The sequence below is a fragment of the Oncorhynchus kisutch genome, linkage group LG14, assembly GCF_002021735.2.
Source record: "Oncorhynchus kisutch isolate 150728-3 linkage group LG14, Okis_V2, whole genome shotgun sequence".
Taxonomy (NCBI): Eukaryota; Metazoa; Chordata; class Actinopteri; order Salmoniformes; family Salmonidae; genus Oncorhynchus; species Oncorhynchus kisutch.
This window is the reverse complement of record NC_034187.2, coordinates 16,688,957-16,713,710: the sequence shown is the minus strand read 5'-3', so window position 1 is coordinate 16,713,710 and position 24,754 is coordinate 16,688,957. Positions and strand designations below refer to the sequence as shown.

At 42.5% G+C, this 24,754-nt stretch overlaps 2 protein-coding genes across 6 annotated transcripts in view; both read left to right on the top strand.

The window, feature by feature from the left end:
- Positions 1–2,256: 2,256 nt before the first annotated feature.
- On the top strand, positions 2,257–7,930 carry LOC109904252 (proteasome subunit alpha type-3). Its single transcript, XM_020501489.2, has 10 exons — positions 2,257–2,403; positions 3,198–3,280; positions 3,408–3,531; positions 3,987–4,088; positions 5,807–5,953; positions 6,311–6,376; positions 6,460–6,506; positions 6,634–6,701; positions 7,361–7,425; positions 7,711–7,930. The coding sequence occupies exons 1-10, from the start codon at positions 2,383–2,385 to the stop codon at positions 7,753–7,755; spliced, it is 768 nt and encodes a 255-aa protein (XP_020357078.1). The 5' UTR covers positions 2,257–2,382; the 3' UTR covers positions 7,756–7,930.
- A 96-nt stretch (positions 7,931–8,026) lies between these two features.
- The window catches only part of LOC109904251 (AT-rich interactive domain-containing protein 4A), a 52,614-nt gene continuing 35,886 nt past the window's right edge, over positions 8,027–24,754 (top strand). The window contains exons 1-7 of one of the 5 annotated variants that reach the window (XM_031787931.1): positions 8,027–8,103; positions 10,248–10,297; positions 14,751–14,861; positions 17,490–17,555; positions 21,293–21,383; positions 22,460–22,539; positions 22,688–22,785. In XM_031787931.1, coding sequence (XP_031643791.1) covers positions 10,292–10,297; positions 14,751–14,861; positions 17,490–17,555; positions 21,293–21,383; positions 22,460–22,539; positions 22,688–22,785 — 452 coding nt within the window. In that variant the 5' untranslated portion in view covers positions 8,027–8,103; positions 10,248–10,291. Of the gene's footprint in view, positions 8,104–8,714; positions 8,822–9,052; positions 9,249–9,694; positions 10,150–10,247; positions 10,298–14,750; positions 14,862–17,489; positions 17,556–21,292; positions 21,384–22,459; positions 22,540–22,687; positions 22,786–24,754 lie in introns of those variants that run through there. The other 4 variants (XM_031787930.1, XM_031787932.1, XM_031787928.1 and 1 more) reach the window with 4 other exon arrangements.

Sequence of the window (24,754 nt, the reverse complement as noted above, 5' to 3'; positions counted from 1 at the left end):
ATCCCCATATTATTACTTACCCTCTTACTCTTTTGCAAGTATCTCTACTTGCACATCTATCACTCCAGTATTCAAGCTAAATTGTAATTATTTTCACCTCTAGGGCCTATTTATTGCCTACCTCCCTACATTTGCACACACTGTATATACATTTCTTATATTTTGTGTTATTGACTGTACATTTGTTTATGTGTAACTCTGTGGTGTTGTTTTTGTCACACTGCTATGCTTTATCTTGGCCAGGTCACAGTTGTAAATGAGAACGTGTTCTCAACTGGCCTACCTGGTTAAATAAAGGTGAAATAAATTAAATAAATAAAAGTTGTAGATACATCTCAAGGATGATCCATGGAAACAGGATGCACCTGAGCTCAATTTCGAGTCTCATACCAAATGGTCTGTATACTTATGTAAATAAGGTATGTTTTTAACTTTTAATACATTTGAAATCATTTCTAAACCTGTTTTTGCTTTGTCATTATGGGGTATTGTGTTTGGATTGATTCAATTTTTTAAAAGTCAATTTTAGAATAAGGCTGTAACGTAATAAAATGTGGAAAAAGTAAAGTGGTCTGAATACTTTGCGGATGAACTGTATATAGACATAATATTGTTATGGCATGTTACAGGCATACCTAAAATACACTATATATACACAAAAGTATGTGGACACCCCTAGTGGATTCAGTTGCAACACTCACTAACAAGTTCCAAACTGCCTCTGGAAGCAACTTCAGCACAAGAACTGTTTGTCGGGAACTTCGTGAAATGGGTTTCCATGGCTGAGAAACCGGACACATGCCTAAGATCACCATGCACAATACCAAGCGTCGGCTGGAGTGGTGCAAAACTCGCCGCCATTGGACTCTGGAGCAGTGGAAACGCCTTCTCTGGAGTGATGAATCTTTGGCAAATGGCAGGAGAACACTACCTACCCCAATGCATAGTGCCAAATGTAAAGTTTGGTGGAGGAGGAATAATGGTCTGGGCTATTTTCCATGGTTCGGGCTAGGCCCCTTAGTTCCAGTGAAGGGAAATCTTAACGCTACAGCATACACTGGCATTCTAGATGATTATGTGCTTCTAACTTTGTGGCAACAGTTTGGGGAAGGCCCTCTCCTGTTTCATCATGACAATGCCTCTGCACAAAGTGTGGTCCATATAGAAAGGGTTTGTCGAGATCGGTGTGGAAGAACTTGACTGGCCTGCACAAAGCCCTGACCTCAACCCCATCGAACACCTTTGAGCTAAATTTGAATGTCGACTGCGAGCCAGGCCTAATTGCCCAAAATCAGTGCCCGAACTCACTAATGCTTTTGTGACTGGATGGAAGCAAGTCCTTGCAGTAATGTTCCAACATCTAGTGGAAAGCCTTCCCAGTAGAGTGGGGGCTGTTATAGGAGCAAAGTGGGGACCAACTAGATATTAATGTTGTGGAACGAGATTTGATTAGCAGGTGTCCACATACACTACATTACCAAAAGTATGTCAAACAGTTAACGTGGAAGCTATAGCTAAACCCTAACATGTAGCTAGTGTGGCTTTCGAATCCAAAAACATTTTCTCATGTGCACAAATATCGTAAAATTAATCCGCTGCTTTCTCAGCTGAGTGTCAACCTTGCTAACGTTAGGTATATAATGTTAGCGAGCAAAGCTAAAGTAGCGTAGCCATTTAACCATATACCGTTTATTTTCACATGACAATATAGCGTTACCTTTTTGAAGCACTTACCACAGAATCATAAATGTAACCAGAGACAGGGTTATCTCATGAATTCTTCAAGCAACTAATAAGCACACCCCTATAATTACAGTCCTTTCTGTGGAATTGAGGAAGTTCTGATTCCATTTGGAATTATGGTGTTGATCACCTTTTGTCCACCAGGGAGCAGTCGATGATTAGCTAAACTAAATCGTTCACAAACCTCAACCCTAATACTTCTGAGAAAAGAGGACTTTAATAATTAAATACATAAATATTTAGGTAAAGTCACAAATGGTAGGGGGAACTTTCTAGTGCTGATGTTATTAATTACGGCAATTTGCAGGTGGAACTGTAGCCAGGATTGATATTAAATTGCTGAACTGTGTTTACCAGCATATATTTTTTTATTAGTACGCCTGATGTATACATTCTTCCTGTAGATATTAAATATTTCAGATTCAGTTTCTGACGAGTGTGCAGTGCACTTTATGTAAATGTTTATCGTTATGATATTACACTCCACCACAGTAGGTGGCGATATTGAAGCATGTTCAATGCGGCTGCTGTTGTGTTGAACATAAAGCCATTTTCTTGTTGGTTGGAGAGTGACTGGGATGTGCTGAAACACATCAGACAGAGTTGTTATAAAGGATTTTTTAAAGAGTTTTTACCACAATGAGTTCAATTGGAACTGGGGTAAGTTTGATAAGATACTTTTTCTTCATATTTTTTTTTAATGCTAACAAATAAAATGTTTGGTAACTTGTTAGCCTCGGCTCATCTTAGCAAGGCTAGCAACAAAGTTAGCCAACTTGCTAACTAGCTAGCTGTGACTGCTCTGTGCTAGTTGTAGGTTTCAGTAGATAACTAGCTAATAATACATTTAATCACGTCATTCGTGTAAGATCTATAATCGTATATCGTGGTGAAGTACATTTTACACTAGGCACTGTTACCTAGCTGTTCTTGCCTTGCAGTACTACTGTTAGTTTGATACTAAGCCATGTTGTCATGCCTGCTGTGCTGAGTCACTTGCACTACAGGCTAGTTAGCTACAGTAGCAATGCTGGCTAAGCTAAATCGAAATTGAAAGCAATTCAACTGATTTGGTGTAGGCGAGCTACCGATATCCAATCTATCAACAAATGTTTATCACATTATATTTACAAGTTAGACAATGTTGGAATCGTTTAATTAGCTAGATTGACACTCACACCTGCACTTTCAAATGGCTCGGTGATATCCGGTATCTTTGGGACGTCCCTAACCATAATCTTTTTACATTTCATTGTATGGTCGTCGTAAGGAGCCTAGATTGCACGGAGCCTTTCAAAGGGATTTTGCTAGCCATTACTATGAAAAGTGGCACCAATGAGTATTGGTGAGATTGATGTAAAAGTTTGAAGACTGGCAGTTCCTGTCAATGAAACATGTATGTTATATCAACAGCAGTGGTCATCGAAGTATAACACCCAAATCTCCCTCTCTAGTATGACTTGTCTGCCTCCACCTTTTCCCCTGATGGAAGGGTGTTCCAGGTGGAATATGCCATGAAGGCAGTAGAAAACAGCAGGTATGTGATCTTTCCATCTTTTAATGTGTTTTTGAATGCAGTACTACCCACATGATGGAAAGTGACGGGATTTTTTTTTTGTACTCAAGTGAATCAATTTGTTGGTTTTTGTTCTTTCTCCTTACAGCACAGCAATTGGGATCCGGTGCAAGGATGGGGTTGTGTTCGGTGTCGAGAAATTGGTTCTCTCCAAACTTTACGAACAAGGCTCAAACAAGCGTATCTTCAATGTCGACCGTCACGTAGGGATGGTATGTATTCATCCACAGACCACATGCCCAGTATATACATGTGTTGTGTTTACCAACAAAACTGATGTGCACGCAACCACGTGGAGAAAACCCAAATCTTACAATCAAAGGATTAAAATGTAAGCTATTTCGTCTGCAAATGTTTATTAAACATCACGAGATTTACCCATTGTACTTTATATGTTGTTTATTTCAAATACATAGTTACAGTTGCTGGTTAGCTAGCTAGCTCACTATAGCTTCCAGACCCTATTGGATTGGCTGTTGATACCTAGCATGCTGTCGGCTTGCTAGCACCAACATGGCGAGCCACTCTGGACGAAGCTAGCGTGGTTGGGCAAATCATCGCTAGTTAGTGGATCTTGGCCGTAACACTGAGTATTTGCAATGTCGCCCCTTCTCTGCTGTTTACTTTGTGCATAGCTGAATCTACCTTAACTTTTTTTTACCGATAGGCAGTTGCTGGACTACTGGCTGATGCTCGATCCCTGTCTGAGGTGGCCAGAGAGGAGGCCTCCAACTTCAGATCCAACTATGGACACAACATCCCACTGAAGGTAAAAAGAACTCTGATGCTCTTGATCAGTGTTTTCTCTCAAACTCCTCCTTGTGTACCCTGTCAGTTCCACATATTTGGTATGTTCCGTTACAGTACTACCACACCTGATTCAACTGGTTGCTTTGCCTTTTCCCCAAGTCCTATGGACAATTGACATATTCCTTGATTTGAGATAAGATGCATACAGGATAAGTCAGAAGTTTACATACACTTAGGCTGGAGTCATTAAAACACGTTTTTCAACCACTCCACAAATTTCTTGTTAACAAACTATAGTTTTGGAAAGTCGGTTAGGACATCTACTTTGTGCGTGACACAAGTCATTTTTCCAACAATTGTTTACAGACAGATTATTTCACTTTTATAATTCACTGTATCACAATTCCAGTGGGTCAGAAGTTTACATAGTTGACTGTGTTGACTGTGCATTTAAACAGCTTGTAAAATTCCAGAAAATGATGTCATGGCTTTAGAAGCTTCTGATAGGCTAATTAACATTTGAGTCAATTGGCGGTGTACCTGTGGATGTATTTCAAGACCTACCTTAAAACTCAATGCCTCTTTGCTTGACATCATGGGAAATCAAAAGAAATCAGCGAAGAACTCAGATTTGTTTTTGTAGACCTCCAAGTCTGGTTCATCCTTGGGAGCAATTTCCAAATGCCTGAATGTACCACGTTCATCTGAACAAACAATAGTACACAAGTATAAGGACCACGTAGCCGTCATACCGCTCAGGAAGGAGTCAAATTCTATCTCTTAAAGATGAACGTACTTTGGTGTGAAAAGTGCAAATCAATCCGAGAACAACAGTAAACGACCTTGTGAGTGAAACGAGTCCTATGTTGCCATAACCTGAAAGGCCAGGTCTTCCAAATGGACAGTGACCCCAAGCATACTTCCAAAGTTGTGGCAAAATAGCTTAAGGACAAAGTCATGGTATTGGAGTGGCCATCACAAAGCCCTGACCTCAATCTTATAGAAAATGTGTGGGCAGAACTGAAAAAGCGTGCACCAGCTCTGTCAGGAGGAATGGGCGAAAATTCACCTAACTTATTGTGGGAAGCTTGTGGAAGGCTACCTGAAACATTTGACCCAAGTTAAACAATTTAAAGGCAATGTTGCACTATTATTCTGACATTTCACATTCTTATATAACATGCTGATATTAACGGGGAACTTTTACTAGGATTGAATGTCAAGTATTTGGCTAACTTTTTATTTATTTTAATTGTATTTTTACCCCCTTTTTCTCCCCAATTTTGTGGTATCCAATTGTTTTAGTAGCTACTATCTTGTCTCATCGCTACAACTCCCGTACGGGCACGAGAGAGACTAAGGTTGAAAGTCATGCGTCCTCCGATACACAACCCAACCAAGCCGCACTGCTTCTTAACACAGCACGCATCCAACCTGGAAGCCAGCCGCACCAATGTGTCAGAGGAAACACCTGGCAACCTTGGTTAGCGTGCACTGCGCCTGGCCCGCCACAGGAGTCGCTGGTGCCCGATGAGACAAGGATATCTCTAACCCGGACGACGCTAGGCCAATTGTGCATCGCCCCACAGACCTCCCGGTTGCGGCCAGTTGCGACAGGGCATGGGCGCGAACCCAGGGTCTCTGGTGGCACAGCTGGTCCTGCAGTACAGCGCCCTTAACCACTGCGCCACCCGGGAGGTTAACTTTTGACTTCAACTGTATAATCTCTCTTTACAGCATCTCTCAGAGAGAGTGGCCATGTACGTCCATGCCTACACGCTATACAGTGCGGTGCGGCCGTTTGGATGTAGCTTCATTTTGGGCTCTTACGATCAAGATGATGGTCCTCAGCTGTACATGGTTGACCCCTCTGGAATCTCATATGTGAGTTATCTTAATACAGGTGCTGTCTGTCATTAATTTACTGATTTCACACTACACGTTTAGGGACGGTTTCTCAGACCCAGATTAAGACTCATCCAGTAATGAGGCATTCTCTGTGGGGATTTTACCTTGAGCATGTGGTTTAGTCCTGGAGTAGTTTTAATCTGGGTCATGGAAAATGGCCCTTTTTAAGGTGTTTGAACCTGTGCAATGTTTGATTGGGAATGTTGATTGATTGTCAACATATATGTTGTATATCTTGTCATTCAAGCTTAAATTATGACCTGAAATTTGTAACATTATGCAATGCTGTTAAAATATTAGATGACCACTTATTCATTATTTTGTTTTATCAAGGGTTACTGGGGATGTGCTATTGGAAAAGCCAAGCAAGCCGCCAAGACAGAAATTGAAAAGCTTCAGGTAAGAATATTACTTGAGCCAAGTTTAAGACAAGGGAAGATCTTGCTTAATTGTTTGATTTTGTATGCTATTGCTATCAACAGATGAAAGACATGACCTGCAGGGAGTTGGTAAAAGAGGTGGCCAAAATGTAAGTGTTTTTGTTTGTTGTATTAAAGGAACACAAACCCACACTGTTGTTCACGCTCATGAATAGCCTCCAATCAAGGCACTGCATATTAAGTTGCTACTAACATGTACTGTTGGATGTTTTGTAGAATCTACATTGTACATGATGAAGTGAAAGACAAATCGTTTGAGTTGGAACTAAGCTGGGTTGGAGAAGGTAATGCCACTTTCCCTTATACACATGTATTTTTAAGTGTGGTATTGTCTCCCTTTGTACATCTGTATATGACAAATGTAACAAAGGCAGAGTTTTGTACCCTGGTCTAAGCCATCACTAGTGTACCGGGTTAGCAGCCATAGCGTTTTTGTAACAAACTTGTCTCTGGTTGTGAGCAGTGTCACACATTTTAAATCTGACAGTTAACCCAGCTCATAACTAGGCAAGTCCGTTAAGAACAAATTCTTATTTACAATGACGGTCTACCCCGGTCAAACCCTAACGACGCTGGGCCAATTGTGTGCCACCGTATGGGGCTCCCGAGTGGCGCGGCGGTCTAAGGCACTGCATCTCCGTGCTAGAGGCATCACTACAGACCCACAACTGTCTGTGATTGGGAGTCCCATGGGGCGTTGTTAGGGTTTGGTCGGGGTAGGCCGTCATTGTAAATAAGAAATAGTTCTTAACCGACTTGCCTAGTTAAATAAAATAACAAAGTGATGTATGGCAAGCATGTGCAATAAGGGGTTATGATTCTGTTAGCTAGTCAAAACTGGTGAGGGTTGAGTATCTATCACCTGGTCTAGTCAAATTGATCGCAGCTGATGTTCTGCTTGAACTGAGCAGTGGAACTTATGACCTTCATGTCCCTTCACCAGTGACAAATGGAAAACATGAGCTGGTTCCAAAAGACGTCAGGGAGGAGGCAGAGAAGTACGCTAAGGTATGTACCATGACTACCAGTCATTCATTTGTATTTTCCATGGCATTTCTGTGACCTACTGTATTCTAACCAAAAATAAATCTGTGGTTTGAACTCAAGTCTCCTGTGTGCCACACGACTGAGTTCGCTTGCTGAGCTAAAGCCCAAGCTTTAGCCCAGAGAGCCAACTCAAGTCTTAAGGTCCCAGGCAAGGTTACCCATCACGTGAGAATGGTTCACTGAACCACTTCCATTGTATCTGTCTTGCTGGTGTCTGATTCGCAATGCCTTATGCTTCCACCATAGGATTCCTTGGAGGAGGAAGATGACTCTGATGAAGACAACATGTAAACTCATTTCTGTGGTTTCTCCACCCGTCACACACCTACTGACAGGACGGCTCTCCAAGAGACACAAATTGTTTTGTAATTAATGGACCATTCATGTCATTTCTTTCCATTTAGGGTTTGATGGATTTCAGCCTTAAAATAAAAGTTGAAGATAAGTACTGTTTATACTAAAAGCATATTTGGCCTTTTTTTTTGTGAGACTCTAAATGCTGTCAAGGGTTTGCCTCTGTCATTTGATTTTGTAATTGTGTGTATTTAGCACATATCTCAAGGACGGTCACTTGATCCTTCTGGTGGTGCCAGTTGTGGAAGAAGACTCGATTTCAGTGCACAGTGTGATATGTTTCAGGTATGACATGAGTCAGTGACCCGAAGGGCAAAAGTCTCCACATTGACCTTACAGATGGATGTCCAACTCCGTGCCTTTCCTCCTCACATTGCCACTCCATGCCAGCCTCATCTGGCTCTCTCCCTGCTTGGATACAATTTAAATCCAATTTTATTCATCACATAAACCCACAATAACATCTGCTAAATATGTGTAACTAAATACTTGTGCAGTAGTATCTAACAATACACATCTAAATGTAAAAGAATGCAATTAAGAAATATCAATATTAGATTGAGCCTTTCACTTGAATCTGAGGGATTGATTAGCTCCTCAGCTGTACATTTGATAAAGACGTCCTTCTGCCTGCCTGGGACAGAATATTTTGTAGTAGCGCTGATGTCAACCTAGTATATTTAAGTTGGAGGATACTCAGCCAGAAGAGTCGCCAGTGTTCAGTTACACCCCTCAACACAACTATATACGTTCATTGTCTGGCCTTAGGTAAGCAAGATTTGACAGCAATCATTTCACTGGCTTTTACCTGCACATGCTTCCTTCCGGTTACGTAACCAATTTGCCTGCTCTGACGTCCTACAAACACGAACAAGGCGCAATTGGCCTGAACTTAAAGCAAATCGATACTTTATATTTAACTCGCATCCTCTCCCCAGCAAATGACTACATTGCTAGTAACTCATAAATTCAAATACGAGTTACCGCTAGCACCATCTAAAGAGTGAGTAACAATTACTTGTGTTTTCAGTTCACATATAGTATATTTCCCACCTTGGAGTGACAAGGAAGCCAGTGTCGAAAATAGGCGGTCCATTGTGAAATATTGCTAACCAGTGAAAGGCTTGGAGTGAGATAATAAAAGCCAATCATATTTCCATGTTGGGGTGTTATTCTAGTAAAAGAAGCCAAGTATGAGAGGACCAATAGCACATTTTCTCTCAAAGCGCCGATTTCCATCTCTACCAACCATAAATACAGAGAAGGTATGTCCTATAGAATTTGAAGAAAGTGTTGACCAATCATATTTCTACGATTCGACCACCTCTGTCAGGCCAGCCAATCGGATTTCGAGAGACCCAGCTTCAGCTCAACAGCTTGTTATTCGTGTATTGCTTTGCAAATCTGGCTAGCAAGTCGTGTCGTTGCATGTAAGTATAAAAAAATATAATATCCCTCTCTAAAGAATTACAAACGTTTAACAGTTCACGCTATTTAGATCAACATGACAACCGTTTCGTTAGTTATCGGACGAGACTTCGCTAAATTTCGTATTTTTTTCCTGTAAGAATAGACTGGTAAAGAATTGAATGCCAGTGACCAGTCGGCTTGTTTTTGCAGTGAAGAAATGTATGCGCCTTTTGTGAAACTGGATAATAAATAATGATTGTTCTGATACTTTTCTGTTTTATCGTCGAACAAACCTACCTGACTGCCTCTCGTTTTATCCAAATGAGAACCACCGTTTTAAATGTTCTGCCTGAACTAGCTGGCCAACTCAATGACGAGCAAGGCGCTTTAAATCGCCATATCGAGAAACTGTTAACGTTGGCTAGCTAGCATGTTTAAGTTAGCTAACTAGCTAAATTTAGCTCTCGAGTTGAGGGAAATCTTCTGTCGTTACTTTAACCACAATATTTATAATATCTGTTTCTACTAAAACAGATTGTCTAAGAGACTGGTACACCTTTTGTAGCCAGCTCCTCTGTATTTCACAAGCAGTTAGGAATGAGCTCCCAGCCTGACATGGTGCAGCACGGCGAGCTATGATGGCGACGTGACACAGTCAGATTGCGAGCAAAGCGGGAAGGAACACGCACTATTCTGTCTGTTGTCTATGTGCAACGTCCTTGTAGTATGCCAACGCTGAGCTGTTGATGATATTCTTTTTAAATGCTTTTGACGTTTTTTTTTGTCTGTTAACAATCAGCATGAGCATACAGTTAAACTAGATAGCCAGTAGCCACACATTTTTGTGAGTCTGGAGGGAGGGGGCTGCATCGAGCTTGAAAAGAATGCGTTAGAAGTAGCAGGCTAGTTCGTCGTTAGCCGGTTAGCATATTTACTATTTTTCGACTAAAATTGATTTAGTCCGAATCACGGCTGTTTTGACACCTTTATTCATCTGCAATTCCTATCTTGTTTTACAGCAATCAAAACAAATCGAGCTGGACTCCCTCAAATAGCCTCTACGATGAAGGTAAGTCACTTGGCTAACCTCAGTTGAAAACAGCAGTGAAGCCGACGCCTCTTTCACTTGTCTTGCAAAGAGTCTGGGGGACAACTGTCTATATGGTTGGCAACAATATATGACAGTTTGAAGGTGTCAATGTCACATACAGTACCAGTCAAAAGTTTGGACACAACAACTCATTCAAGGGTTTTTCTTTATTTTTTAAACTATTTTCTACATTGTAGAATAATAGTGAAGACGTCAAAACTATGAAATAACACATGGAATCATGTAGTAACCGATAAGGTGTTAAACAAATCAAAATCTATGTTATATTTTAGATCTTCAAAGTAGCCACCCTTTGCCTTGACACTCTCGGCATTTGCTCAAAGCTTCACCTGGAATGCTTTTCCAACAGTCTTGTAGGAGTTCCCACATGCTGTGCTCGTTGGCTGCTTTTCCTTCACTGTGCAGTCCAACTCATCTCAATTGGGTTGAGGCCAGGTCATCTAAAGCAGCACTCCATCACTCTCTATCTTGATCAAATACCTCTTACACTGCCTGGACGTGTGTTGGGTCATTGTCCTGTTGAAAAACAGATAGTCCCACTAAGAGCAAACCAGATGGGATGGTGTATCGTTGCAGAATGCTGTGGTAGCCATGCTGGTTAAATGTGCCTTGAATTCTAAATAAATCACAGTGTCACCAGCAAAGCACCATCACACCACCACCTCCATACTTCACGGTGGGAACCACACATGCAGAGATCATCCGTTAAACCTACTCTGCATCTCACAGAGACACGGCGGTTTGAACCAAAAATCTCACATTTGGACTCATCAGACCAAAGGACAGATTTCCACTGGTCCAATGTCCATTGCTTGTGTTTCTTGGCCCAAGCGAGTCTTATTGGTGACCTTTAGTAGTGGTTTCTTTTCAGCAATTTGACCACGAAGGCCTGATTCGTGCAGTCTCCTCTGAACAGTTGATGTTGAGATGTCTTTTATTTGAACTCATTATGTGAATCTTTTATTTGGGCTGCAATCTGAGGTGCAGCGGTCCTCATGAGAGGCAGTTTCATCATAGCGCTTGATGGTTTTTGCGACTGCACTTGAAGACACTTTCAAAGTTTATGAAATGTTCCGGATTGACTGACCTAAATGATGGACTATCATTTATTTTTGCTTATTTGAGCTGTTCTTGCCATAAGCCCTATGTGGTAAAAGCCCAAATCCATATATCTTCTGTATACCACCCCTACCATGTCACACCACAACTGGCTCAAACGCATTGAAGAAAGAAATTCCACAAATGAACTTTTAGCAAGGCACACCTGTTCATTGAAATGCATTCCAGGTGACTTCCTCATGAAGCTGGTTGAGAGTGCCAAGATTGTGCAAAGCATGGCTACTTTGAAGAATCTCAAATATAAAATACATTTTGATTAACACTTTTTTTGGTTACAACAGGATTCCATATGTGTTAATAGTTTGTCTATTATTCTACAGTGTTGAACATAGTAAAAAAAACTTGAATTAGTAGGTGTGTCAACTTTTGACTGGTACTGTATATTGAATTTCAATGTTAAAGTTTTCATGTAGGCTTCACTGTATATGACAATTTTCAGACTGCATTGCCCACCTCTTCCTGAGCAAGACAACAAATGTTTTTGAGTTGAAAAATCTCTAATGCAATGTTTGTGGCATCATTTTTATTTCACCTTTATTTAACCAGGTAGGCTAGTTGAGAACAAGTTCTCATTTGCAACTGCGACCTGGCCAAGATAAAGCATAGCAGTGTGAGCAGACAACAAAGAGTTACACATGGAGTAAACAATTAACAAGTCTTTGGACACTGTGCTATCTAACCTCCAAACAAGCTTCAATGCCATACAACACTCCTTCCGTGGCCTCCAACTGCTCTTAAACGCTAGTAAAACCAAATGCATGCTTTTCAACCGGTCGCTGCCTGCACCCGCATGCCCGACTAGCTTCACCACCCTGGATGGTTCCGACCTAGAATATGTGGACGTCTATAAGTACCTAGGTGTCTGGCTAGACTGCAAACTCTCCTTCCAGACTCATATCAAACATCTCCAATCGAAAATCAAATCAAGAGTCGGCTTTCTATTCCGCAACAAAGCCTCCTTCACTCACGCCGCCAAGCTTACCCTAGTAAAACTGACTATCCTACCGATCCTCGACTTCGGCGATGTCATCTACAAAATGGCTTCCAACACTCTACTCAGCAAACTGGATGCAGTCTATCACAGTGCCATCAGTTTCGTCACTAAAGCACCTTATACCACCCACCACTGCGACTTGTATGCTCTAGTCGGCTGGCCCTCGCTACATATTCGTCGCCAGACCCACTGGCTCCAGGTCATCTACAAGTCCATGCTAGGTAAAGCTCCGCCTTATCTCAGCTCACTGGTCACGATGGCAACACCCATCCGTAGCACGCGCTCCAGCAGGTGTATCTCACTGATCATCCCTAAAGCCAACACCTCATTTGGCCGCCTTTCGTTCCAGTACTCTGCTGCCTGTGACTGGAACGAATTGCAAAAATCGCTGAAGTTGGAGACTTTTATCTCCCTCACCAACTTCAAACATCAGCTATCTGAGCAGCTAACCGATCGCTGCAGCTGTACATAGTCTATTGGTAAATAGCCCACCCTTTTTCACCTACCTCATCCCCATACTGTTTTTATTTATTTACTTTTCTGCTCTTTTGCACACCAATATCTCTACCTGTACATGACCATCTGATCATTCATCACTCCAGTGTTAATCTGCAAAATTGTAATTATTTGCCTACCTCCTCATGCCTTTTGCACACATTGTATATAGACTCCCCCTTTGGTTTCTACTGTGTTATTGACTTGTTAATTGTTTACTCCATGTGTAACTCTTTGTTGTTTGCTCACACTGCTATGCTTTATCTTGGCCAGGTCGCAGTTGCAAATGAGAACTTGTTCTCAACTAGCCTACCTGGTTAAATAAAGGTGAAAAAAAAAATAATAATAAATAAATAAAAATAACACAGTAGAAAACAAAGGGGGAGTCTATATACAATGTGTGCTAAAGGCATGAGGAGGTAGGCAAATAATTACAATTTTGCAGATTAACACTGGAGTGATGAATGATCAGATGGTCATGTACAGGTAGAGATATTGGTGTGCAAAAGAGCAGAAAAGTAAATAAATAAAAACAGTATGGGGGTGAGGTAGGTGAAAAAGGGTAGGCTATTTACCAATAGACTATGTACAGCTGCAGCGATCGGTTAGCTGCTCAGATAGCTGATGTTTGAAGTTGGTGAGGGAGATAAAAGTCTCCAACTTCAGCGATTTTTGCAATTCGTTCCAGTCACAGGCAGCAGAGTACTGGAACGAAAGGCGGCCAAATGAGGTGTTGGCTTTAGGGATGATCAGTGAGATACACCTGCTGGAGCGCGTGCTACGGATGGGTGTTGCCATCGTGACCAGTGAGCTGAGATAAGGCGGAGCTTTACCTAGCATGGACTTGTAGATGACCTGGAGCCAGTGGGTCTGGCGACGAATATGTAGCGAGGGCCAGCCGACTAGAGCATACAAGTCGCAGTGGTGGGTGGTATAAGGTGCTTTAGTGACGAAACTGATGGCACTGTGATAGACTGCATCCAGTTTGCTGAGTAGAGTGTTGGAAGCCATTTTGTAGATGACATCGCCGAAGTCGAGGATCGGTAGGATAGTCAGTTTTACTAGGGTAAGCTTGGCGGCGTGAGTGAAGGAGGCTTTGTTGCGGAATAGAAAGCCGACTCTTGATTTGATTTTCGATTGGAGATGTTTGATATGAGTCTGGAAGGAGAGTTTGCAGTCTAGCCAGACACCTAGGTACTTATAGACGTCCACATATTCTAGGTCGGAACCATCCAGGGTGGTGATGCAAGTCGGGCATGCGGGTGCAGGCAGCGACCGGTTGAAAAGCATGCATTTGGTTTTACTAGCGTTTAAGAGCAGTTGGAGGCCACGGAAGGAGTGTTGTATGGCATTGAAGCTTGTTTGGAGGTTAGATAGCACAGTGTCCAAAGACGGGCCGAAAGTATATAGAATGGTGTCGTCTGCGTAAAGGTGGATCAGGGAATCGCCCGCAGCAAGAGCAACATCATTGATATACACAGAGAAAAGAGTCGGCCCGAGAATTGAACCCTGTGGCACCCCCATAGAGACTGCCAGAGGACCAGACAGCATGCCCTCCGATTTGACACACTGAACTCTGTCTGCAAAGTAATTGGTGAACCAGGCTAGGCAGTCATCCGAAAAACCGAGGCTCCTGAGTCTGCCGATAAGAATATGGTGATTGACAGAGTCGAAAGCCTTGGCAAGGTCGATGAAGTCATGCTTCCTGGACATCTCTTTCAATAGTGGCCAAACATGGTCTGTGTTTACTTTCTAAGAAAGTACAATGATAAATGTTACCCGGGGTGTCTGTTTTTCTCATAGGCAGCGGACGAGCCTGCCTACCTGACCGTGGGGACAGAGGTCAGCGCGAAATACAGAGGTGCCTTCTGTGAGGCAAAAATCAAGACTGTTAAACGGACGGTGAAGGTTAAGGTAAGAGTACAGCACAACAATGGCTCCTTCTCGAATTACACCCCATTCTCCTAATAGTGCACTACTATAAACGGAATGGGGCTGGGGTCAAAAGTATTGCACTATATAGGGAAGAGGGTGCCATTTGAGACACAGACAACATTCTAATCAAACAAGGGAGTAATGTGAAAGGGTGCAAATGTTTGTGTCCAAATCTGACAAGGATTTGTGTGTGTATGTGTATATATATATATATATATATATATATTATGTGTGTGTAGACAAGCTGATTGTCCAGTTTCAGTCACATTTATGCTGCAAAAGGACCCCCCCCCCCATCTAAATGTTAGTGTATGCCAGTGACATCTTTCACATAGCAACTGTTCATAGAACAAGGTCTTAGTTTGTTTCAGAAAGCATTATGCTAATCCAGGAGTCTTCAACCTATTCTAGCATACTTAAAAAAATATTTTTTTATATATAGCTTTCAAATAGGTATGTCCTTCTCCCCTACCCTGTGACCCTCCCCCGGATCCTTGGTGTACAAGAGATGTTTTCTCTGTCAATATAGCTGGTAAAATAATGGTTACTAAACAACTAAGGGGGCCCCATAAAATCATATTTAGTGTTTTCCTGAATCCTATTTTTTTACTCAATTTTTTTTCGATATTATAATTATTCATAGAGCAACAACAACAAATTATGTTCTGAGTCATGTCAATGCTTAAATCACATAGAAATACAATTTTAAAATTGCAACACAATTGCCACTCAATTTATACAAATAATCATGATCTAGTAATGTCAGGTAAGCCTAATTTGCATTTGAGAGTTTTTTGGGAAAGTCTTTGTCTACCCACAAGACTATTATCATTAGCATCGCTAACTGGCTATACATACAGAGTGATAGACAAATGCGCCCACCAAACAGACGGGCGGCAATTTTGCTGGGAATTAATTGGCATATATTGTGTTATGTTTGGCTTTTTAAGCCAACAGTGGCTAACCAGGGGTGGGATAATGTCGATGTGTCTTTGATTGGACAGTGGCAGGGAGCTTTGTGGTTGACTGTTTGCGATGGAACACATGAAAGAATGCATGCATCACCCTTTATTTGGATAGTCTGGATTTTCCATCTGTAGATGCTCTAGAGATGATCATACTAGCTGTTGCTAATCAACTGCTTGCTAAGTTTAGGGTTAGTAGATTAGTTGAAATGTTACAGATAGTAGGTAAAGCATCTACAGATGGACTATCCATATACAGTGTTACCAATGCATTTACTTACAGAATTGATTAGCGAGCTACTCATAGTTGGGCTGCGAGCTACTGGTAGTTCGCAATCTACATGTTGGATGGAGACCCCTAGGCTGATCTGTGACCTACGCAGTCCCAACTAGACACTCTGAAAATAGTTAATTTAGTCAAATCATAACAAACGCTGGTGATAGTCTGTCATCATGACTGCATTGGTTACAGCGTGTTGGCTTTAACGTTGGGTTCAACACACGTTTCACATTAAATACACTGAACATACCCTTGTTTCTTGAGCTGCAATTAAAAATCCCTGAAATCTGTGCTGGGGACAATAAAAGGCCACTTTAAAATTAGCAGTTGTTACAACACAATGCTTCAGATGTGAAGTTTTGTGGGAGCGTGCAATCGGCATCCTGACTGCAGGTATATCCACCAGAGCTGTTGCCAGAGAATTGAATGTTCATTTCTCTACCATAAGCTGCCCCCAAAGTCATTTTAGATAATTTTGTAGTATGTCCAACCGGTGTCACAACCGCAGACCATGTGTAACCATGCCAGCGCAGGACCTCCACATCCAGCTTCTTCTTCACCTGCGGGATCATCTTAGGAGGGGTGCTGAGGAGTATTTGTCTTTAATATAGCCCTTTTGTGGGGGGAAACTCATTCTGATTGGATGGGCCTATGCCATCCAAGGCCCACCCATGGCGACACCCCTGCCCAATCATGTTAAATCCATAGACTAGAGCCTAATGAATCTGGTTTTGTATTTTTTCCAACAACCGACAGGCCTAGGAATTTTGGTTCATATGTGCTTTTTAAATTATTCCTTAAAACACCATTGTGAAAATGTGGGTGCCACTGAACTGGTGAACCTGCCTATAGGTCAGGGCTGATGATGGTTATTGTTTTAAGGTCAAGTGATCCCACACCAATCACCAGGTAGCAGCATTGTGACCTGACCACCTGTTTTCTCCGCTGTTCTCCTTTGCTTCTGCTCTTCCATTATGATTGTCACAACAAGGTCAGAGTACCCTTGATTGATGATTTCATTGGTGTAGTGTTCATGGGATGAGGTAGGAAACACCATTTGAACTTTCTCCACATAGAAAGATGGGTGAAGGCTATTATGCACCATTCCCTGGTAGTACTAGAAGCACATGCCTACTATTGTATCAGATCTTAAACCATCTGTAGCTGGAACCGCCTGTTTGTACAACTGTGCCTTCCAGCATTGGTATGTGAGGTTAGTCTTTATAGGCTCCTTGGTAAACTGACTCGTCAAATATAATGTCATTTGTCTCGTGGCTAGTCAGGAAGAGGAAAGTTTTCTGTTACTCAACTAGATTATTCCACCTTGACTTAATTCCTTTTTCTTCCCTCCTCTCTCCCTAGGTGATGCTCAAAGGAGACACTACCTCACAAGTTGTTCAAGATGACCAAGTGAAAGGACAGTTGAGGGTAAGTTTGGAACTAACTGGTATTGCATCACCGAACTCCCCACAGCATGATATGCAATAAATTAATTAGGCCCTCATCTGTTTGTCACATGATTCTGAGATTCCGATCTGTTGGATATAACAATGGTTCTGTACTTATGACAGCATAATGTCCTACAGGGTACAGGCATATAGAACCGGTACAGATAAGGTATTGTCGACGTGAAGGTCATGTATATTGCCTAACTGCAATGTTCATGTGACTAATGCCCTGGCAATTTACACTGATCACCTGTTTTTCCAACAACTGTAAGCATCAATGGTAGTGCAGTTTTTTTTGTGTGTGTGCGCTGATTTTTAATGCCAGAGTGTTTAACATTCAAAGTTGCCTTAAGATTTAAATTGGCCTCAGTTTTTCTGTCATGATCTATTGTACAGCATGTGTGGTTCCCTTTTTTACTGTTTGAACACGTGTCATGGGCTTTCACTTTACCCAGGCACGTTTCTTTCTTTAGAGAAGAATTGATTTGAGATGCAATATTCAGAAATTGCTCCACCATTTCCTGGTTGCTAAAATTCTAATAATTTGCCTTATGTGGAGAATCATTGTACCAATAGGTGCCGGAGGGGATGGCTGCCATTTTACGGGCTCCTAACCAACTGTGCTATTTAAAATGTTTAAAAAAATAATACATTTAGCATTGTCTGTCACTGATTCTGTACATAATGTTGCTGCTACCGTCTCTTATGACCGAAAAGAGCTTCTGGACATCAGAACAGCGATTTGCTCACCTCGAACTGGACAAAGATTTTTCTTTAATGTCTGACAAGAAGGATGTACTGCTTTGTCAAGACAAGGACCATATCTCAATCATCTTCATGAAGATAAGATGGAGAAAAAGGGTTAGGAGGGTGGGGTGCCTTGTAAGACTTTTCAGACGAATAGGTAAACCACCACTACCCTCCGTAGTATTGACCAACATGCAATCATTGGAAAACAAACTGGACATTAATTGTAATATCTTGTTTCACTGAGACATAGTTAAACGACGACAAGGATAATATAGAGCTGGCTGGCTTCTCCATGCATCGGCATGAAAGTGTAGCTACGTCTGGTAAAGCGAGGGGCGTGTTTGTCTATTTGTCAATAACTGCTGGTGCGCAATGTCTAATTAAGTCTGGAGGTTTTGCTCGCCTGATGTAGAATACCTCATAAGCTGTAGATCGCACCAAGAGTTCTCATCTATATTATTCGTAGCAGTCTTTACCGCCACAAAGCGATGCTGGCACTAATACAGCTCGTTGATTGCGGTCTATGCCATAAGCAAACAATAAAATGCTCATCCAGCATTAGCGCTCCTAGTGGCCGGGGACTTTAATGCAGGCAAACTTAAATCTGTTCTACCTCATTTCTACCAGCATATATCACATGTGCAACCAGAGGCACAAAAAAACAACTCTAGACCACCTTTACTCCACACACAGAGACACTTACAGAGCTCTCCCTTGCCCTCCATTTGGGAAATCTGACCATAATTCCATCCTCCTGATTCCTGCTTACAAGCAAAAACTGAAGCAGGACGTATCAGTGACTCGCTCAATATGGAAGTGGTCAGATGATGTTGATGCTACGCTACAGGACTGTCTTGCTAGCACAGACTGGAATACGTTCCGGGATTCATCCAATGGCATTGAGTACACCACCTCAGTCACCGGCTTCTTCAATAAGTGCATCAACGATGTTGTCCTAACAGGGACTGTACATATATATCCCAAACAGAATCCATGGATGACAGACATCCCCAACGAGCTACAGGCTAGAGCTGCCGCTTTCAAGCAGCGGGAGACTAATCCGGACGCTTTTAAGAAATCCTGCTATTCCTTCAGATGAACCATCAAACAGGCAAAGCGCCAATACAGGACTAAGATTGAATCTTACTACACCGGCTCTGACACTCACCAGATGTGGCAGGGCTTAAACTATTACCCACAACAAAGGGAAACCCAGCCGCGAGTTGCTCAGTGACGCGAGCCAATTAGGCGAGCGAAATGCCTTTCATGCTTGCTTTGAGGCAAACAACACTGAAGCATGCATGAGAGCACCAGCTGTTCCGGATGACTGTGTGATCAAGCGCTCTATAGCCGATGTGAATGTAGACCTTTTTAAAAAAAGGTCATGCTCACAAAGCCGCGGAGCCAGACGGATTACCAGGACGTGTACTCAAAGCATGCGTGGACCAACTGGTGTCTTCACTGCCATTTTCAACTTTTTCCTGACCGAATCTAAAATGCCTACATGTTACATACAGACCACCATAGTAACCTGTGCCCAAGAAAGCAAAGGTAACCTGCCTGAATGATTACCGTCGGTAGCCATGAAGTGCTTTGAAAGAATAGTCATGGCTCACATCAACATCATCATGCTGTAAACACTAGACCCACTCCAATCACACTCCACACTGCCCTTTCCCACCTGTGAGAATACTGTTCATTGACCATAAGCTCACCGTTCAACACCATAGTGCCCACGAAGCTCATCTCTAAGCTAAGGACCCTGGAACTAAACACCTACCTCTGCAACTGGATCCTGGACTTTCTTATGGGCCACCCCCAGGTGGTAAGGGTAGGCAACAACACATCTGACATGCTGATCCTCAACACGGTCCCCTCGGGGTGTGTGCTTAGTCCAGTTCTGTACTTCCACGACTGTCGCCAAGCACGACTCCAATACCATCAAGTTTGCTGTAGACACAACAGTAGTAGGCCTGATCACCGACAACGATGAGACAGCCTATAGGGAGGAGGTCAGAGGCCTGGCAGTGTGGTGCTAGGACAACAACTTATCCCTCAATGTGATAAAGACAAAGGAGCTGATCATGGACTATAGGAAATGGAGGGCTGAACAGGGCCCCATTAAACTTGACGGACTGTAGTGGAGTGGGCCTGTACACTCAACCAGTACTTCACTGGGGCCAAGCTTCCTGCCATAGAGGACCTAATATACTAAGCGGTGTCCGAGGAAAGCCCATAAAACTGTCAGACTCCAGTCACCCGTCAGACTTCTCTCTGCTATCGCACGGCAAGTGGTACCGGAACGCCAAGTCTAGGACCAGGCTTAACAGCTTCTACCCCAAGACTGCTGAACAATTAATCAAATGGCCACCCGGACTATTTTTATGCTGCTGCTACCCGCTGTTTAATATCTATGCATATTCACTTTACAAATGACCTCTACTAACCTGTAACCCACACACAGACTCGGTACCGGTACCCCCTGTAATTTTCTTGTGTTTAAAATTATTATTATATATTTTTTTTACTTCAGTTTATTTTGGAAATTATTTATTGAACTGCATTGTTGGTTAAGAGCTTCTAAGCAAGCATTTCACGTTAAGGTTGTATTCAGCGCATGTGACGTATATAATTTGATCATCTTAAACCACTGTGAAATATATTTTCCATAACCAAAAATATTGTGTTTTGAGCTGGTGTATAAAACTGAAAGTAAAAGACACAAACTAACTTAAGAACGGGAAGCATATAAATACCGCACATAGAACAGATCTACCGCTTCTTAGACTTGCTTTCAATGACAAGATCAGTTAGTTCCAAAATCTATTTTCTATGTGAATTTGGTCGGGTCGCCCAAAAAGTTAAATATTGCAGATTTTACTGTTGCCATTTTGTTATTTTTAAAATGGGAGTGTAAGAGCAGCTCATATGAGGGGTCTGTCTCATCTCCCTGGCATCTTTTTGCAGGTGGGCTCCACAGTGGAGGTGAAGAGTGCAGAGGGGATCTGCAGTGAGGCAACCATCAACAAACTTACAGACGCCAGTTGGTACACAGTGGGTAGGTTCATTTAACAACACTTAAACTAGTTTACAAGAAGTCCTGCTCCTGTTATCACCTGATAATGGTAGACTACATAGGTCTTTGTCGTTTGGTTGCGTTTTGACTATTCTCAAAATCACAAGTAACAGTCATTATCTGGTGTGGCCACCAGCTGTGTTCAGTACTGCAGTGCATCTCCTCACGGACTGCACCAGATTTGCCCATTCTTGCTGTGAGATGTTACCCCACTCTTCTACCAAGGCACCTGCAAGTTCCCTGACTTTTCTGGGGGGAATGTCCCTAGCCCTCACCCTCCGATCCAACCGATCCCAGACGTGCTCAATGGGATTGAGATCCTGGCTCTTCGCTGGCCAAGGCAGAACACTGACATTCCTGTCTTACAGGAAATCATGCACAGAACGAGCAGTATGGTTGGTGGCATTGTCATGCTGGGGTCATGTCAGGATGAGCCTGCAGGAAGGGTACCACATGAGGGGGGAGGATGTCTTCCCTGTAACGCACAGCTTTGAGATTGCCTGCAATGCCAACAAGCTCAGTCCGATGAGGCTATGACACACCGCCCCAGACCATGACGGACCCTCCACCTCCAAATCGATCCCACTACAGAGTACAGGCCTCGGTGTAACGCTCATTCCTTCGACGATAAATGCGAATCCGACCATCACCCCATGTGAGACAAAACCGCAACTCGTCAGTGAAGAGCACTTTTTGCCAGTCCTGTCTGGTCCAGCAACGGTGGGTTTGTGCCCATTTTTACGAGTTATCTTTGAAAGACAGCGTCCTGAAAGAGGACGTTTCTTTTTCCCTTAGTTTATTTGTCTATGGTCCTTGGGAGCAGTATACTTGTGTTAGTGTTTTAAAATAAATACCATCTTGGTGGCAGTTAGCCTACCGGTTAAGAGTGTTGGGCCAGTAACCGAAAGGTTGCCGGTTCAAATCCCTGAGCCAAGTAGGTGAAAACTCTTTCAAAGTGCCGTTGAACATGGCACCTAACCCTAATTGCTCCTGTAAGTTGTTCTGGATAAATATCAAATGTAAACATTACAAAGGAACTGCTTCCCACTGTATTCCAGTGTTTGACGATGGAGATGAGAAGACACTCCGCAGGACGTCTCTGTGTCTTAAGGGCGAGAGACATTTTGCTGAGAGCGAGGTAAGAGGACTGGTCTTCTGACCTGACTGTCTTCTTGGACATTTGATTTAGTGATCTCTCCGTTATGTTGCTCTTTGATACGTTGATTAAAATTCCTCCTCTCGCTCCCTCTTCTTACTCCTCTCTATCTCTCTCTGTTGTTATCTAGACGTTGGACCAACTGCCCCTGACCAACCCGGAGCACTTTGGCACCCCCGTCATCGGGAAGAAGGGAAACCGCGGAGGAAGGCGGTCATCTCAGGCTCAGTAAATTGACCCTTCTTTCACTTTACCTCTTATTTTAATCCTCACCTTTACCCCAATCCCACCCTTCTAAGTTAACCTTTTAAAGCAAAACTCCACTCAAAAACAACCTTTTGGATTATTTTGTCAAGTTTTCAAGTTATTTGACTTTCAAGAAGCAACATGTCACTTTCCACATCATGCTTCTTGCACGTCCAATATCTTAAACTTGACTGCTGACATGCAAAACATTTTAGAACTGTATCAACAGTGGACTAATGGGATTTTTTTTTTTAAAGTGCTGCCCTGCAGTGGGCCATATGGTACCACTGTGTTCTTTCTTTTGATATGGTTTGATGACCTAACCTGCAATACCGCTTACATTTCCCAGTAAGATTTTAATCTGCAAACATGCTTCTGTAGATGCTCTGCTGTGTCCATTCAAAAATGGTCATTATACACATTTTCAGACCCCTTCCCTTTATCCACATTTTGTTACATTACAGACTTTTTCTGGGATTGATTAAAATAAAAATCTCAGCAATCTACACACAATACCCCATAATGACAAAGCAAATGATGACAAAATATTCTGCAATACCTTATTTACATAAGTATTCAGACCCTTTGTAATGAGACTTGAAATTGGACCCAGGTACATCATGTTTCCCTTGATGTTTCTTCAACTTCATTGGAGTCCACCTGTGGTAAATTCAGTTGATTGGACATGATTTGAAAAGGCACAAACCTGTCTATGTAAGGTCCTACAGTTGACGGTGCATGTCAGAGCAAAAACCAAGACATGAGGTCAAAGGAGTTGTCCTTATATCTCAGAGACAGGTGCCCCGACACCATCCTATCTGGGTATGGGTACCAAAAACATTTCTGCAGCATTGAAGGTTTCCAAGAACACAGTGGACTCCATCCTTAAATGGAAGAACTTTGGGACCACCAAGACTCTTCCAAGAGCTTGCCGCTCGGCAAAACTGAGCAATTGGGGGACATCCATTGAAATTCTTGGTCAGGGAGGGGACCAAGAACCGGATGGTCACTCTGACTGAGCTCCAGAGTTCCTCTGTGGAGATGGTTGTCCTTCTGGAAGGTTCTCCCATCTCTGCAGCACTCCACCAATCAGGCCTTTATGGTGGAGTGGCCAGACGGAAGCCACTCCTCAGGAAAAGGCTCTTGGCAGTCCACTTGGAGTTTGCCAAAAGGTACGTAAAGGACTCTCAGACCATGAGAAACCAGATTATCTGGTCTGATGAAACCAAGATCAAACTCTTTGGCCTGAATGCCAAGCATCACGTCTGGTAGAAACCTGGCACTGTCTCATAGTGGTGGCAGCAGCATGCTATGGTGGTGTTTTTCAGCGGGAGTGGGAGACTAGTCAGCATTTAGGTAAAGATGAACGGCGCAAAGTACAGATCTTTGATGAAAACCTGCTCCAGAGTGCTCAGGACCTCAGACTGGGGTAAAGGTTCACTTTACAACACGACAATGACCCTAATGACCCACACAGGAGTGGCTTCGGGACAAGTCTGAATGTTATTGAGTGGTCCAGCCAGAGCCCGGACTTGAACCCTATTGAACATCTCTTGAGAGACCTGAAAAAAGCTGTGCAGTAATGCTCCCCATCCAACTTGACAGAGATTGAGACGTTCTGCAGGGAAGAATAGTTGTGACTCCCCAAGTAAGGTGTCAAGCTTGTAGGGTCATACCCAAGAAGACTCGAGGCTATAATTGCTGCCAAAGGTGCAGGGTCTAAATACTTATGTTAACGTGATATTTCAGTTTATTTTGAATAAACTTGCAAACTTTCTAAAAACCTGTCTTTGCTTTGTTATTATGGGATATAGTGTGTAGAATGAGAATGTTTTTAAATAAATTTTAGAATGAGGCTGTAACGTAACAATGTGGAAAAGGTCTCTGAATCCTTTTCTCACGCACTGTATACAACGACATAGTTCGATACCTGGGCATGTTCCCATTACCA